The 15,852-nt window shown below is 33.3% G+C and overlaps 1 protein-coding gene across 1 annotated transcript; it reads right to left on the reverse strand.

Annotated features, from left to right (window-relative positions):
• Window positions 1–498: 498 nt before the first annotated feature.
• Window positions 499–7,805, reverse strand: LOC106721450 (probable cardiolipin synthase (CMP-forming)). The gene is made up of 5 exons (XM_045681884.1): window positions 7,277–7,805; window positions 7,044–7,181; window positions 4,548–4,763; window positions 1,293–1,388; window positions 499–654 (listed from the first exon to the last, which is right to left on the reverse strand). Exons 1-5 carry the CDS (start codon window positions 7,691–7,693, stop codon window positions 502–504), a joined length of 1,020 nt encoding a protein of 339 aa, XP_045537840.1. The 5' UTR covers window positions 7,694–7,805; the 3' UTR covers window positions 499–501.
• Window positions 7,806–15,852: the final 8,047 nt, after the last annotated feature.

Below are 15,852 nucleotides of genomic sequence, written 5' to 3' on the forward strand. Positions count from 1 at the left end.
GCAACTTGTAAATTTTGATATGTTGAAAATAGAAATCGACACAAGTAACTGCAAATCTCTTGACCTTCTGATCAGACTGACATCGCTTGTCTCATTTTTGACTAATAACCCTAAATTAATGTTTCCTTTTGCCATCATCGCTATAAGAACTTGTGACTATACTGAGAAATGGTTTATGAAAATATCAGAATGGATGTTTTGCATTTATAAAATAATAAGTTAGTCATTGTAATATTTTTTTTTCAAGTTAAAGAAAACTTTAAAATCGTAATCTTAGTTATTAGGTCATATTCGTTAAGATGTATAGCGGGAATTGGTTTCTAGGCCGAGAAGTAAATTCTGTTTGTGGAATTCAATGACTCAGGACATTTATGTCTTTATATAGGTATCAATGTAATAAGCGAACAACCTTGTTACGAAACTTTTAAATAAATAAAACAGTATTTAATTAACTGGATTTATTTACACTTTTTTATACATATATGTAACTTTCTTAATGTGTTATAACTTTTTCTTTAATATTTTATACGTATCCTTGCTAATGAGATAACTTAAAGCTGATACAACTGTAGAAGCGGCTGTGACTCCGCAGAGTACTTGTAACGCGGGATGATGCACGTAATCAAACACGGGCGAAGCAAGTGTGGTACCAACCTGAAAATGATAATGCTTATAAAACCATTTCCTACACAAAAAAATCAATGAAACAGACGGATTCGAACAGATTAACACATCGTAGTTGCACCTTTAAAATGAACCCAGGATGACAAAGTTTTGTTGTCACATTGCGTGAGGGAACATATCTGTTGTAAAATGAGAGACTGTAATGAACGAATATCGTCGAGCTTTATAACTCTGTCATATACGGTGTAGTCAAAGGTTTTACTCAAGCCTGTGACCCTGAGGAGCACGGTCCTGGCACAACTCTCGCTTCTTCTACATACAAATATCAATGTAGCTTGTCAGTTACGAGACTTATCAACTGTGTTTATACATATTTACAAGAGCGTCAACAGCCGATGATCTAGGTTAAGCAAGTAGGAAAAAAATATCTTAATTTATTCCAAAGGCTTAGCTAGAGAATGAAAAAAAAATAACTAGAACTTATTAAGTTATCTATGTGGAACTATAGAAATTGTTAAGATCATTAATATGGAGGTAGTTTATATGTCTGTTTTATAGATATTTTTTGACGGCCATGCGTATTTATTTAAATCACGGCATCTGACTCATAGCTCTTAGATTTGTATTCAAATCATCGTGACCTAATCGTTAACATTTGGGTTGTTTACCAATAATAGCTGTATTGCTGTATTAACTTTGCTAATGAACGTGGGTGCCAGTTGTGCAGTGGCGTGCGTCACATCGAAATATCTGCTCAAGGTTCTCTGAAACAATAGTTTGGGTCATTATTGTTCAAATTCAAATTCATTTATTACATATTTTTACAAAAATCATACAATTTTCACAAAAATATATACCATGCAGAAACACATAGATTTATCATAAGTCAACCACACAAAAATTCCTCTACGCTATAGATACCACTTCCAAGCAATAAATTATACAATCCCCGTTTAAATTGTCTGGCATTCAACATCTTCAGGTCATTTGGTACCTTGTTATAAATTTGTATACACATAAACAAACAGCTATTAGTATATTTAGTAAGTCTAGGATTATCTTGTAGTACTAATCTAAAATGGTCACGCCGGTTGCGAACAGTAAATAATTCTTTATGCTTCCGTACAAACATACATATCTCATAAATATAAAGTGCTGGCAGTGGTAGTAAACCTAGGTTTTTGAACGCGGGTCGGCACGAATCTTGTGGGTGCAGACCACACATCGCTCTAATACATTTTTTTTGTGCTACAAATGCTCTATTTCGATCAGTGCTGTTTCCCCACATTATTAATCCATACCGCAATATTGACGCAACATATGCATGATAACACATGAGAGCTGTTTTTATGTTTGTTATATTTTTTATTTGTTTTAGTTAATAATATAATAAATATTAACATATATTTGTTTATAAGGAAAACGACTGAACTCATGATTATCCTATATCATGGAGCGTCCTTGGCTTAGGGGTTGAGCACTTGTAATTTACAGGTCCTGGGTTCGAATCTAACCATGTTACCAATGTGTTTTTCCATATGATATGATAATAATAATCCAGCATTCTTAAGTGAAGGAAAACATCGTGCAACCTGCACATACATATCTGTGAAGAAATACGAAGATATGTGTGAAGTCAATCAACCCGTACTGGACCCGCGTGGTTGACTATGACCTAGACACCCCTAACTTAGGGTAGGCTCCGAGCCTATCAGCAGGAGACATATAGTGAGAAGATGATGATAATGATTATCACATAATGTTTTAATAAAAAAATTACAAGTAGATATACAACTAAGGGTTTCTTGGAACTTTTGAAAAATATTAGATCAAATCTACGACCAATTACAAAATTTCGCCCTAAAATTATATCATGGGTTTGTGATTTGTTCACTCGAATAGTCAAGAAATTATAAGAATTTGATGTTTTATAAAATAATATAGCTTTCGTAAAAATTCTACCAACACGGTTATAACGATTAAGTTTATCAGAATGCAATCTTGTTTAATTTAAGGCGCAATTTAAGCCTTTCAGATTATTATGTAATGGACGTCGAACGGGTTATTGGCAATATTTTGTTGTATTTAAAGTTTAACGATTTCGTAATCAGCAAGCAAACAGAGAATTTCGAAATGTATTACTTCGACTGGGATTAATTTGGCTTATCGTTGTGTGGTGGTGTGGTGTGGCGTTAAATTTTTTGTTAGGTCAAAGATAAATTTTCCTACATAATGCAATTGTTAACTATCTATAAGATTGATAAAAAAAACAAAGCAAGAAGAAAACAGATACTTAGTAGCTGAGTATTTTACTTCAACAGCTGTTAAAACGTTTCGTTGTTTAACATAAAACTATTAATGGCCATAACTATTTTCGGAAAAAAGATTCATGTCAACATTAAAATGTTAAAATATAGTCTATGGTTGGGGCTTCCTTCCGCGTCCGCATCGGGCTTACTATAAACACAAATCAATCAACAGTGTTATGTAACACTTTTACAGTTTTCGTATAAAACCTATCGACGACATATTTGCTTGATTGCTATTTTCGACTAGTAGATTTATAATATAGGTCAATTGAGCAAGAAACCGTTTACCTAGAAACTGTATTGTTTTTTTCGTTGTTATTAAATTTGTATAAAATTAATGACAAGCTAAATATTTTGCCATTTCAACCAATAATGATAAGTTTCATATCAATTAAAAAAGGCATTTTCACTAATTCAGATAAATCTTTTGACTGCCTTATAAAGCTATTGAAGGAAGACGTTACAGGATACTAAAATAGCATGCGTACAATAATGTACGAGACACATACGCAGACCATGTGCAGACGTGACCTCATATTGTGCCAACTTCGAACAATGACATGCGTTAAAACAATGACCTTGTATTAATTGGTATAAAGTTTCAATACGAAATTACACTTGAGATCAACAACTTTACAATTAAATCTGTGTCATTTAAGGTTGTATTTTATTACGAGAATGAAACGTTTTTATTTCTAAACTAAATAGTTTATATTGTTCTCTTTTTTTTGCAGACAATGAGCGGGATGACCAAATGTTTTTGTATGACAATTTGGGCTATTGCAAACCTTTGAGTAGTATTATAGTTTCCATATTAGGGTTTAAATTTCGTCCTCCGCGCGGAACCGCACCGCGATTTTTCGTTGTATGAGGAGGTTGGCCAAAATCCCAAAATCGAAAAAGAGTACTGACATTTAGGAATTTATAAAATCACTGAACAATGTGCACAGTTAGCTCCAAGCTCCTATAGATAATACTGCAGTATATCTGCATCCTTAAAAAATATCCAATAATAAATATTTTATTTTAATATATTTATCCAAATTTGTTTGCCATAAAAGGTGAATCGTTGTGAGGCGCCTCGACGTCTTCGCGTTTCGCTAAATCTTACTAATATTATAAATACCAATTTTTAGACCGATGGATGTTTGTTTGAAAGTATCTCCAGAACGGTTCTACATTCTTGATGAAATTAGGAACAGATGTAGAACATAGACTAGAAAACATAGGCTTATTGCTTTTTTTTTATTACGCACGAACGGAATCGCGGGCGACAACTAGTAATTTATATTTTCATCCTGCTCAATCGGCGACGTTAAGGCGGCGGCGATCGCGAGACTGGTTGGTGTCAGGTAGAAAATAAATTGATGTGGCTGTGTCAACCTTAATCCTTTTTATAATCTAATTCAATTTAATCCATACTGGTACTGTTGATCCCTTTAAAACCTTGTTTTTCATTCACCAACATGTACATGTACAATACAAAAAAGTGAGAACTAATATAATGTAAATATGAAAACTAAAAATATTGTTATCAGAAAATGAAACTTCAAGGGCATCAAAGAGGGGCAGAGAAGACTCAAAAGAAGGTAAAAAGAATAGAATTAAACTTACAGGTGGTGGCAGACTTTTGTATCTGATCACAAAACCAGCTGCAACCAATGCCACATCTCTAGCAATAATGAGTAATGTCAACGGAAGTGGTATAAGGTCTTGCCATGTCAGACAAACAAATAGTGTTGCCACCAAAACTTTATCTGCCATTGGATCTAAAAATGATCCCATTTTTGACGATTGACTTTTCCATGTTCTTGCTATCCAACCGTCAAGCTAAAAAAATTGTAACTTTAAATTAAGTACACTAAAAAAGAAAAAAATTAAGGAAGCAATATAATAATAGTAAAATTCAATGGAAATGAGAAATTATAACAAACTTATTTAAACAATTTTACTTTTACAAGGCTGTAATCACAGAATTAATAAGAACTATGGTTGTACTATAAATTTAAACACTAACTTTACAAAATAAATACATAGACCATAAATGACATCTTAAGTAGTGATGCAACGGAAGTGTCTTACCGGAACCAGAAACGGAAACAGATGTCAAAAATAAATTTTAGCAGAAACGGAAACGGAAGCGGAAACAGAAGTGTAAATAATAATAAAAAAACATATTTACAATTTTTTTTTTGGTAAGAACAGTTTGTATTCGTTTTTAATTTATTAAGGCATTGGATATCGGTGTCCTTTAGCCTTCAATATATGTATTTTTACTGTGCTGCAATAATTTAAAATACGTTTTTTTTTATTTATTTTCAGGAAACAAAATTACACTATTTACAAATTAATGTTCGCCAAAACACTCGTGTTGATAAACGACAAATATATTTCTTTATTACTACATTCACTGCTGACCACTCGGATCCGAGTGGGCAGAGCTATTAGTAGCGGCGCCTCCCCCTCGGATCCGAGCGAGAGGCCCGTTCACTTTGTAGTAGCCAGTAAGCCACCGGCGTTTGAAGCGAGTCCATGTTGCTTTGTGTGGCCACTCTGGCAATATAGTCAACTAACGAAAAAGAGTATTAGTTTCATTCTTACAGTGTTGTAGTGACCACGTTCGTACGGAGGCAAACATACAAATATCTTGTATCACATGAAGCTAAGGCTGAACTTAATGTTATGTATGTATATTTTTTAAATATATGTATGTCCTGTATGTGTGTGTACGTGTGTGTGTGTACGTGTGTGTGTATACGTGTGTGTATGTGTGGGTGTGTATGAAATGTTACAAGATCTTGAACCGAGAAGATAAAAGCTGGTTTTGATTAGTATCCTTACATGTTTTACTCAATATTCTGGAATTTCATGAAAAACTAGACTTTGTCAAAATCTTGTAACATATGAACAGAAATGCAATCGTGGAACAAATATCTACATATTAGTGAACTAAACCATTGCCATCCCTAGCGCTCAAATACAAAAAACATTATTAATTTATCTATATGTTCAAACACTCCCAGATATACTAAATAAAAATTCACTGTAAAAAGTTTTGGCTCCCAGCTGTTACATTTTTTATTTTGTAAACAGTGAATGTGTTAAGTATCAAAAACACCAAATCTAGATTAGAAAAAGATATAATTATTAGACACTTGACTTGCAATCTGCAGGGCCTGGGTTCGAATGCCGCTATGTACCAATGTGTTTTTCGATTTAGATATTTACATTTATCCGACGTTCCTACGGTGAAGGAAAACATAGTGATGCTGCCTGCACATATCTGAGAAAAAAATTTAATGATATGTGTGAAGTCAACCCGCTCTGGGCGAGCGTGGTTGACTATGGCCTAGTCACCCCTAATTTGGGGTAGGCTCCGAGCCCCTCAGTGGGGATGTATAGTGAGCTGATGATAATAATGATGATGATATATTACATGGTTATCACTAATTCAAAAGTACATTTAATAACTCGTAAGTATGAAATAGGAACATTTTGCCAGTTGTCAAATTTTATATGGACAACTACTAGACAGTTTACTCCAGCAAGAGAAACTGATTGTTTCAAACAGCAGCAGAAAATATTACGCGCTTAAATTCACGAAAAAGTACGTAAACAAACAAATGCGACAAGTGCCGAAAGGCCGCGTACGGACTGCGCGTCTCGCGCCGCGCATTTGGATCTCTCGGCCGTCGTAAAGTTCCGTTTTATCTCCGTTATAAAAGTTGCGGAAACAGAAGCAGAAACGGATGTTGAAAAGCATGCGGAACTTCCGCACTTGCGGAAACGGAAACAGACATCCGTTGCATCACTAATCTTAAGTCATAGAGAAGTGTTGATATAATTTCTCTTTTCCATAAAATTTGACCATCATATAATGTCACAGGTATGTATGTATGTATGTATGTATGTAAGGTAGTTTCATTTACATGTAGGGTACAATGAATAACTAATTTTAAAGGACAGGCAATTACATATGTATTCTATATGTCATAGTTGCAGTTAGTTGAGTTCATTGATGTGTACAATTAATAAACTTTTGTACATAAAAACCTTGTTTACTAGATGTATGCATTTATCATGTCTTTGAAAGGACAAAAAAATACTTACTAGATCTGTGACTCCAGCAAAAACTAATAAGCCCAAAGCTAAGTTATAGTTATCCTGGAGAATGACATACCCCAAGTATGGAGACATGGTAATCCTTGTAACGCACAGGATGTTTGGTATTGTGAATACATTTTCCCTCTAAAAAAGTTATAAATCAATCTGAGTCTCATATAGTTTAGTATATAATATATATTAGTATTTAATAAAATTGTAACATATTAATATTGAAATACCTCTACAACTTCTTCAATTTTCTCCTTGACTTTAGCTTTAGTTTCTTGTAAATCCTTTATGATGTAGTCTTTTTTTACTTTTATTTTCTGGCCAGTTATTTCCTTTTGCTGTTTGATTTCTTTAACCAGTTGAACGCCTTTTTGTCGAATTCGATGTTCAGTCTCTTTTATTTGTTCCTTTTTATGCTCAAATGCATCTTTGAACTCTACTGCTTTTTTCTCTAAATCTAAGAAGTGTTTTTTACTATCTGACGAATAAACGCATACTGCTGATGAAAGTGATATTTTGTATTTAACAGGATTATTTCTATTCCTGATTACTACTGTGTGTACCTTTAGAGTACTATAAGTTTTATTAAAATAACCAACATGATTACGGCATAAGGTTTGTACCTGTTTTATAATCCTAAAGTTCATTACAGAAATATTGTTTACTTATGTATGAAAACTAATATTATAAATGCCAAAATATTCGTAAAAAACGACTCATTAACGATGTGTTGTTCTTGATTGATTAACTTTGGTTTATTTATCAAATTTTACTTTATTTCTTCCCCCAACCCCCAATGATATATTTTTATATTGACGTAAACTGACACTGACGTAAACTGTTATACATGCATTAATCTCTCCTAGACAGGCTATCAGATGTGGTATTGTGTGGCTATTTAATTTTTGCCATTTTGGTGCTGACGGTAGCTGTTTATTGCAGTAGTGAGAATTAGATGTAATAATAGTGATAGAATTTACTGTCAGTAATCTTAAAGAAGTGTTATAGGCGGAACGAAGCAAAAGCTGTCACTTCAAAACAATCAATCATCAATCACCTATCCACTTATAGCATTCAGTGAATATATAGTGAAGCAAACGACCGGTGAGGCGCTAATATCGCGGTTGGTTCCAAAGAGCGTAAATAATAAAAAACAAAACATAAAAGAAAAACTACATGACACAGAACAAAAAGGATCTTAACAATTTGTTTTCGCTGACACGGGGAAACTAGTAAGCTCTCATAATTTAGTTTGACTTTTGCCCAACTGTATAGTACCTCCGTGAAGTTGGCCCCCTCACTTTAATTTTTTTAACTTTTTTTTACGCAAATCGTTTGAGAATCGTTTGAGAGGGTTTGATAGAAAAGAAATATCGTTTGAGAGTTCCTACTTTCTCCGTAAAAACAATTTCAAATTCTAGTGTGAAGTTGGCCCCCTCACTTTACTTTTTTTTATTTTTTTCAATGCGAATCGTTAGAGAGTCGTTTGAGAGACATTAAGAGAAAAGAAAAATCGTTTGAGAGTTTTTACTTTTTCTGTAATAAATATTTTAATTCTGGGCATCGAAAGTTACAAATCGATTTTCCTTTTTTTCCGAATTAAATATAGCAATCATGCACTTGGACGATTCAAATTTATTGTGTAGGTAGAGAATGGTAAGAGAGTGATTGAGAGAAAAGAGAAATCGTTTGAGAGTTAATACTTTTTCTGAAATATATATTTCAATGTCGGAATCGAAAGTAACAAATCGATTTTCCTTTTTTCCGAATTAAATATAGCAATCATGCACTTGGACGATTCAAATTTATGGTGTAGGCAGAGAATGGTAAGAGAGTGATTGAGAGAAAAGAGAAATCGTTTGAGAGTTAATACTTTTTCTGAAATAAATATTTTAATTCTGGGCATCGAAAGTTACAAATCGATTTTCCTTTTTTTCCGAATTAAATATGGCAATCATGCACTTGGACGTTTCAAATTTACTGTGTAGGTAGAGAATGGTAAGAGAGTGATTGAGAGAAAAGAGAAATCGTTTGAGAGTGAATAATTTTCCTGAAATATATATTTCAATGTCGGAATCGAAAGTTACTAATCGATTTTCCTTTTTTTCCGAAATAATTGTGGCAATCATGCACTTAGACGATTTAAATTTGTGGTGTAGACAGAGAATGGTAATAGAGTGATTGAGAGAAAACAGAAATCGTTTGAGAGTTAATACTATTTTTGAAATAAATATTTCAATGTCGGAATCGAAAGTAACAAATCGATTTTCCTTTTTTCCGAATTAAATATAGCAATCATGCACTTGGACGATTCAAATTTATGGTGTAGGCAGAGAATGGTAAGAGAGTGATTGAGAGAAAAGAGAAATCGTTTGAGAGTTAATACTTTTTCTGAAATAAATATTTTAATTCTGGGCATCGAAAGTTACAAATCGATTTTCCTTTTTTTCCGAATTAAATATGGCAATCATGCACTTGGACGTTTCAAATTTACTGTGTAGGTAGAGAATGGTAAGAGAGTGATTGAGAGAAAAGAGAAATCGTTTGAGAGTGAATAATTTTCCTGAAATATATATTTCAATGTCGGAATCGAAAGTTACTAATCGATTTTCCTTTTTTTCCGAAATAATTGTGGCAATCATGCACTTAGACGATTTAAATTTGTGGTGTAGACAGAGAATGGTAATAGAGTGATTGAGAGAAAACAGAAATCGTTTGAGAGTTAATACTTTTTTTGAAATAAATATTTCAATGTCGGAATCGAAAGTTACAAATCGATTTTCCTTTTTTCCGAAATAATTATGGCAATCATGCACTTAGACGTTTCAAATTTTTTGTATAGGTAGAGAATGATTAGGCAGTGATTGAGAGAAAAGAGAAATCGTTTGAGAGTAGATACTTTTCCTGAAATAAATATTTCAATTTCGGAATCGTAAGTAACAAATCGATTTTCAAAAACTTACAAATCTCAAAAATTGAAATATTTATTTCAGAAAAAGTATTAACTCTCAAACGATTTCTCTTTTCTTTAAATCAATCTATAACCATTCTCTACCTACACAATAAATTTGAATCGTTTAACCTCATGATTCCCATATTTAATTCGAAAAAAAGGAAAATCGATTTGTAGCTTTCGATTCCGACAGTGAAATATTTTTTTCAGAAAAAGTATTAACTCTCAAACAATTTCTGTTTTTTTTAAATTCGATGGGTACCGGGAATAAAGCCGCAATCGTAAAAATGAAAATGTTCAGGAAAAAATATTTAATGAAATTATGGAATAACTATAAAACCACTGAATATCTTAAAATAAATTATATGTCACCTTGTTCGTTATTTTTTGCCTAAAGTACTGTTGCAGTTACAAGATTGTATATTTTATCCAAATAGGAAAAAATCGGTAAAGATCATATTGCTACTATTTATGTCGAAAGGTTGTTCCCATAATAGTCACTTACAGCTTTGTTCCACGAAAAAAAAAAATGAATGTTGATACAGTAATAATATGTTACAGCTTTTTTCAGTGTATTATAGGATACACGATGGATACAGTAACCATAGTTTGTGTTCTTATTCCTTGAACTTGATGAGCGTTTTGTGGACGGTATTCATATTTTACTGTATATTCATCGTTGTATGTTTTTTTTTAAATCTTTTATTTTTGCGTGAATATCTTATTTTGATTGACAGTGCTTTTATTATTATTATTTTTTTACTAGAAATATAAGAATGGATCATTTAAAGTGGTAGAAAAAAGAGCATTATGTTATTATTAAACAATCTTTTATTGAATCAAAGTAGCATAATTAAAATGACAAATTCGTGACTTTATAAGACTTTTTTACTTATATTATCCATGAAAATTAAGAATTCCTAATAAAAAAGGTACTTATGCTTAACTTTAAAACTTGTGCTATTTAAATTAAATTATTTTATAAAATGTACCTACTCTAATTATAATAAACTAAGACTAGTTTATTAGGAACTGTAGGAAATAAACTCATCTAAACCAACATTCGTATTATCTTAACATAATAAAAAATTGGGTACCAAAATATTTAAAGCAAAATCACGTCTAAAGACTTGACTCCTGTAGCGGATCCTGTACCTCAGCAGCTTCGTGGGTTCCACATGCCAAAGATTTATAGAAATCGTGATAATATTGTGGAATATCATGACTGTTACAAAGACTCAGTAGATCAGAGTACAGAGCTTTCGACACAGGAACCGGTTCGTTGTAAGCTCCTTGTAATTCAGGAAGAGTTGCAGATTCAGCTGTAGAATACGTAGAAACAACGTCTAAACGTGTAAATTTCTCTAAAATGTCACCATTATGTTTTACTCGTATTTCGGTGTTAATAAATATATATTATCTGCGACATTTAAGTACATGTCATTTACTAAGAAAGCCATCGCAACTGCTAAGGCACAGGCACAAGATAAATTATATGAATCCCTGAACAGCCCGCCGGGACAAAAACGCCTGTTCCGTATAGCAAGAGAGAGAGAAAGGAATGCAAGAGATGTAAACCACATCAAGTGTATTAAAGACGATGAAGGAAATGTATTGGCGGATGATAATGATATTAAACAGCGTTGAGTGGTGTAGGAGTTCGCTGGTGCCAATTTTTAAAAACATGGGTGATGTACAAATCTGTAACAACTATAGAGGAATAAAGCTCATGTCAAACAGTATGAAAGCTTGGGAGAGAGTGGTGGACGGAAGAATAAGAGAGGAGAATGAGGTAACTCGGAACCAATTTGGGTTTACACCAGGACGGGGGACTACGGATGCCATTTTTGCTATTCGCCAACTTTGCGAGAAATATAGGCGTGTGCATAAAAACCTGCACATGGTGTTTGTAGACCTCGAAAAAGCATACGATAGGGTTCCGAGGAAGGTTTTGTGGTGGGCTTTGAAAGTGAAAGGAGCTGCAGCTTATTCGTGCTATGTATTGTCGAGCCAATACACACATCCAGTCCGCTGTTGGCGATAGTGACAGGTTTGGTGTCTCGGTAGGCCTACACCAGGGTTCGGCTTTAAGTCCGTATCTCTTCCTCCTGGTAATGGATGCGCTAACATCAGACATACAGGAGGAAGCACCCTGGTGTATGCTTTATGCTGATGACATCGTGCTTGTCGGGGAGGATGAATGCGAGGTGCAGAGCAGGTTGGAAAAATGGCGAGATAAATTGGAGAGAGCTGGTCTTAAAATCAGCAGAACCAAAACTGAACATTTGTTCTGCGATTTTGGTGGTCCGACCAGCTTTTCTCCAATCGCTTTAAATGGTGTTGACCTACCAACCTGCTCCGATTTTAAGTACCTCGGTTCACTCGTCCAATACGATGGTGGTGTTGACCGGGATGTGAAAAGCCGAATAAATGCAGGTTGGATGAAATGGCGACAGGTCACCGGTGTGACTTGTGATCCAAGAATGCCACCCAAGCTTAAGGGACAGATCTACAAGTCAATCGTAAGACCTGTCTTATTGTACGGATCTGAATGTTGGGCCACCAAGGTTTCGGATGAAAGAAGATTGCATGTAGCTGAGATGCGTATGCTAAGATGGATGTGTGGTGTGACAAGAAAAGATAAAGTTAAGAATGTGCATATCAGAGGAAGTTTGAAAGTAGCGCCAGTTATCGAGAAATTGAGGAGCAGAAGGTTAGCGTGGTTTGGACATGTTATGCGGAGGGATGATAATCATATAAATAAAAAAGTAATGAGATTGAATGTGGATGGCTATAAAGGTAGAGGAAGACCAAAGAAAGTATGGATGGATTGTGTGAAAGAGGATATGCGTAAGAAGGGGGTAAATTCAGATATGACGTCTGATAGAGATGTATGGAGGAGTAGTACATACTGTGCCGACCCTCCATAGGGATAAGGGCAGGTTGATGATGATGATGATTTAAGTACATGTCATTTGTAAAATATCAGAAAACAAAAATTTTGACACAGGTACATTAATTCGAATCATGAACAGATGACTATAAAATTGTAAAATAATTATTGTAGATTATTATCTTCAGTAATACAAATAAAATAACTATAGTTTGGTAGTCTTGTGCGTGATTTAATATTTGCTGCCATTGAGTAACGACTCAACGATAGTTTAGTAGGTACAGCAATGTTTAGTGCGAATCTGTTAACATCAAAGTAAGTACAGTAATGTATAGTGCGTTTAATGTTTACATGTTTTATTCCCTGGAAGAAAGCCGTAATTACAATTGCTGGTCTAAAATTGAAACAAAAATTTCACTTTCAACATAACCGTATTGTTCCAGTAATATTTTTCTAAACGTTTACCAGGAACAAACAATTAATGTACAAAGTGATTTTTCTATTTTTGTCATTTTTCATCAGAATTAAGTAAAAAAAATATATAAGGTGTAGTTAGGTCCGTAGATACCGAATCTGACTTAACCCGAAGACTGTCGCAATATCCATTGCGACATTATTCCAACTACCCATCGAATTACTCTATAAGCAAGTCTATGACACGGTAATAATAATACCGTGAGTGAGAGAGATACAGTTATACACAATTCCTGTGACGTGACAAAGACAGGGATAACTATCTTCCGTCCCTTTCTGCGTACCAGGGTTTGGGCTTTGTTTGGAACAAAGGTTGTCCCCTACAAACAACCTAGGTTGTCCCTAACAAAGTTTGACATTCGTGCTATTTTTCGAAAATTGTGAGTACTTAGTGGCTGTAATTGTGCAAAAATATTTTGATATTACAGTTTTAGTAAGGTAAAGTTTATAAAACATGGTATACTGCTGTATCGTCGGTTGTAAAAGCCGTAGTGAGCGAAAAGAGAAAAACATAACCTTTCACTCGTAAGTACTGAAACTACGCACTTATTCACATGTATTCATACAAAATAAGGAAGAAAATACAAACTAGTTGTTCTTTACAGTCTTTGTAATAACTAATATGTTAAAATACGGGTAAAATTAGCTAAAATAAAATAGTATTTTTCGAACATTATGCGCCCAAACGCAGATGTCATTTGTGTCAAATAATATACTGTAGATCTGGGAAACAAGCGGCCATATTAAACTTCTTTTCAAATTGGTTGGTTATTATCCGTAAAAATAATACCACCATCTTGTTGTAAAAATTACCCTGAATTTAGGGGAAATAAATTATAGTATGTATAATGTATATAAATGAAACAATTCACATTTTTTATACTATTTTCAACAGATTTCAAAAGGAGTTTTTAATTCTGGTATATGCTGTGTTTTTAAATATTTGATACTTTCTTATCCCGTTGATTTTAAAGAGTATGCTTTTTAATTTGTCCCATGTAAATTTTGTTTCTTAGAAATTACAATCAAAATAGTTTAATATTAAGTAGTTTTACATGTAGTGTTCACTGTAATGATATACAGAGTAATTTAAAATTATATGACTATAATATTGGTATGTTTTTTGTAGCTTTTTATGAAGACTTAGGGCTTCGTGCATATCGAAGAAAAATAGGACATCGTTTGAATGCTCGTCTAATGGACCTAAGACTGAAGAGATGCCGCGCTTTGTTGAAGCAGTACGCGGGAAAAAAATATCGGGAAATTCTTTTTTTGGAGTCACTCAAGACATCCTTGATTAAGGCAGCCGCCGATATTGACATGGACCTCGTTCGTGCTGTGATAGACGACTGGCCGAGCAGATTGAAGGCCTGTATTCAAAATCACGGATGTCATTTTGAATAAACTTTAGTGTCATAAGAATCTATGTTTTGTTAAGTTCATTTTGGTATATAAATGGTCACATAATGAATAAACTTGTTTCAATTATTTTATATTAAACATGTAACAGAATTTATGACCTGACTAAGTATTACTAAAAAAATCTGTTTATGTAATCTTAGTCACATAAACAAAAATTACGCATTGTTTTTTATATTTATTACGTTTATTAATTACAATTTAATTGGGAATATATAAATTGGTCTATATTAAATTATATCGTAATTATTCATTTTCGGGACAAAACAAATAACTGGTAACCCCAATCCTTTTACTCATATATAGGTATAGTCTATAGTACTCTCTATCTGTCCCTTACGGGTGAACGCGCATGCCATATCTATATAATTCTTCATCTGAGTCTATAAGCATTCTCTACCTACAAAATAAAATTGAATCCTCTAAGTGGATGATTGCCATATTTAATTCGGAAAAAAGGACAATCGATTTGTTAATTTCGATTCCGAAATTGAAACATTTATTTCAGAAAAAGTATTAAGTCTCAAACGATTTCTCTTTTCTCTCAATCACTCTCTAAGCATTCTCTACCTACACAATAAATTTGAAACGTCTTAGTGCACGATTGGCATATTTAATTCGAAATAAAAGGAAAATCGATTAGTAACTTTCGATTCCGAAATTGAAATATTTATTTCAGAAAAAGTATTAACTCCCAAACGATTTCTCTTTTCTCTCAATCACTCTCTAAGCATTCTCTATCTACACAATAAATTTGAAACGGCCAAGTGCATGATTGCCATATTTAATTCGTAATAAAAGGAAAATCGATTTGTAACTTTCGATTCCGACATTGAAATATTTATTTCAAAAAAAGTATTAACTCTCAAACGATTTCTGTTTTCTCTCAATCACTCTATTACCATTCTCTGTCTACTCCATAAATTTAAATCGTCTAAGTGCATGATTGCCATATTTAATTCGGAAAAAAGGAAAATCGATTTGTTACTTTCGATTCAGAAATTGAAATATTTATTTCAGGAAAAGAATTAACTCTCAAACGATTTCTCTTTTCTCTCAATCACTCT

The sequence above is a fragment of the Papilio machaon genome, chromosome 17, assembly GCF_912999745.1.
Source record: "Papilio machaon chromosome 17, ilPapMach1.1, whole genome shotgun sequence".
Lineage (NCBI taxonomy): Eukaryota > Metazoa > Arthropoda > Insecta > Lepidoptera > Papilionidae > Papilio > Papilio machaon.

Bases quoted from the DNA above. Each gene is read 5' to 3' on its own strand.
- LOC106721450 (XM_045681884.1), bottom strand. From the start codon at position 7,693: ATGAACTTTAGGATTATAAAACAGGTACAAACCTTATGCCGTAATCAT. The intron at 1,389-4,547 runs GTAAGTTTAATT...CTATTGTTTCAG, and splicing joins ACAAAAGTCTGCCACCACCT to AGAACCTTGAGCAGATATTT. The intron at 655-1,292 runs GTAAACAACCCA...TATCATTTTCAG, and splicing joins CAGCAATACAGCTATTATTG to GTTGGTACCACACTTGCTTC.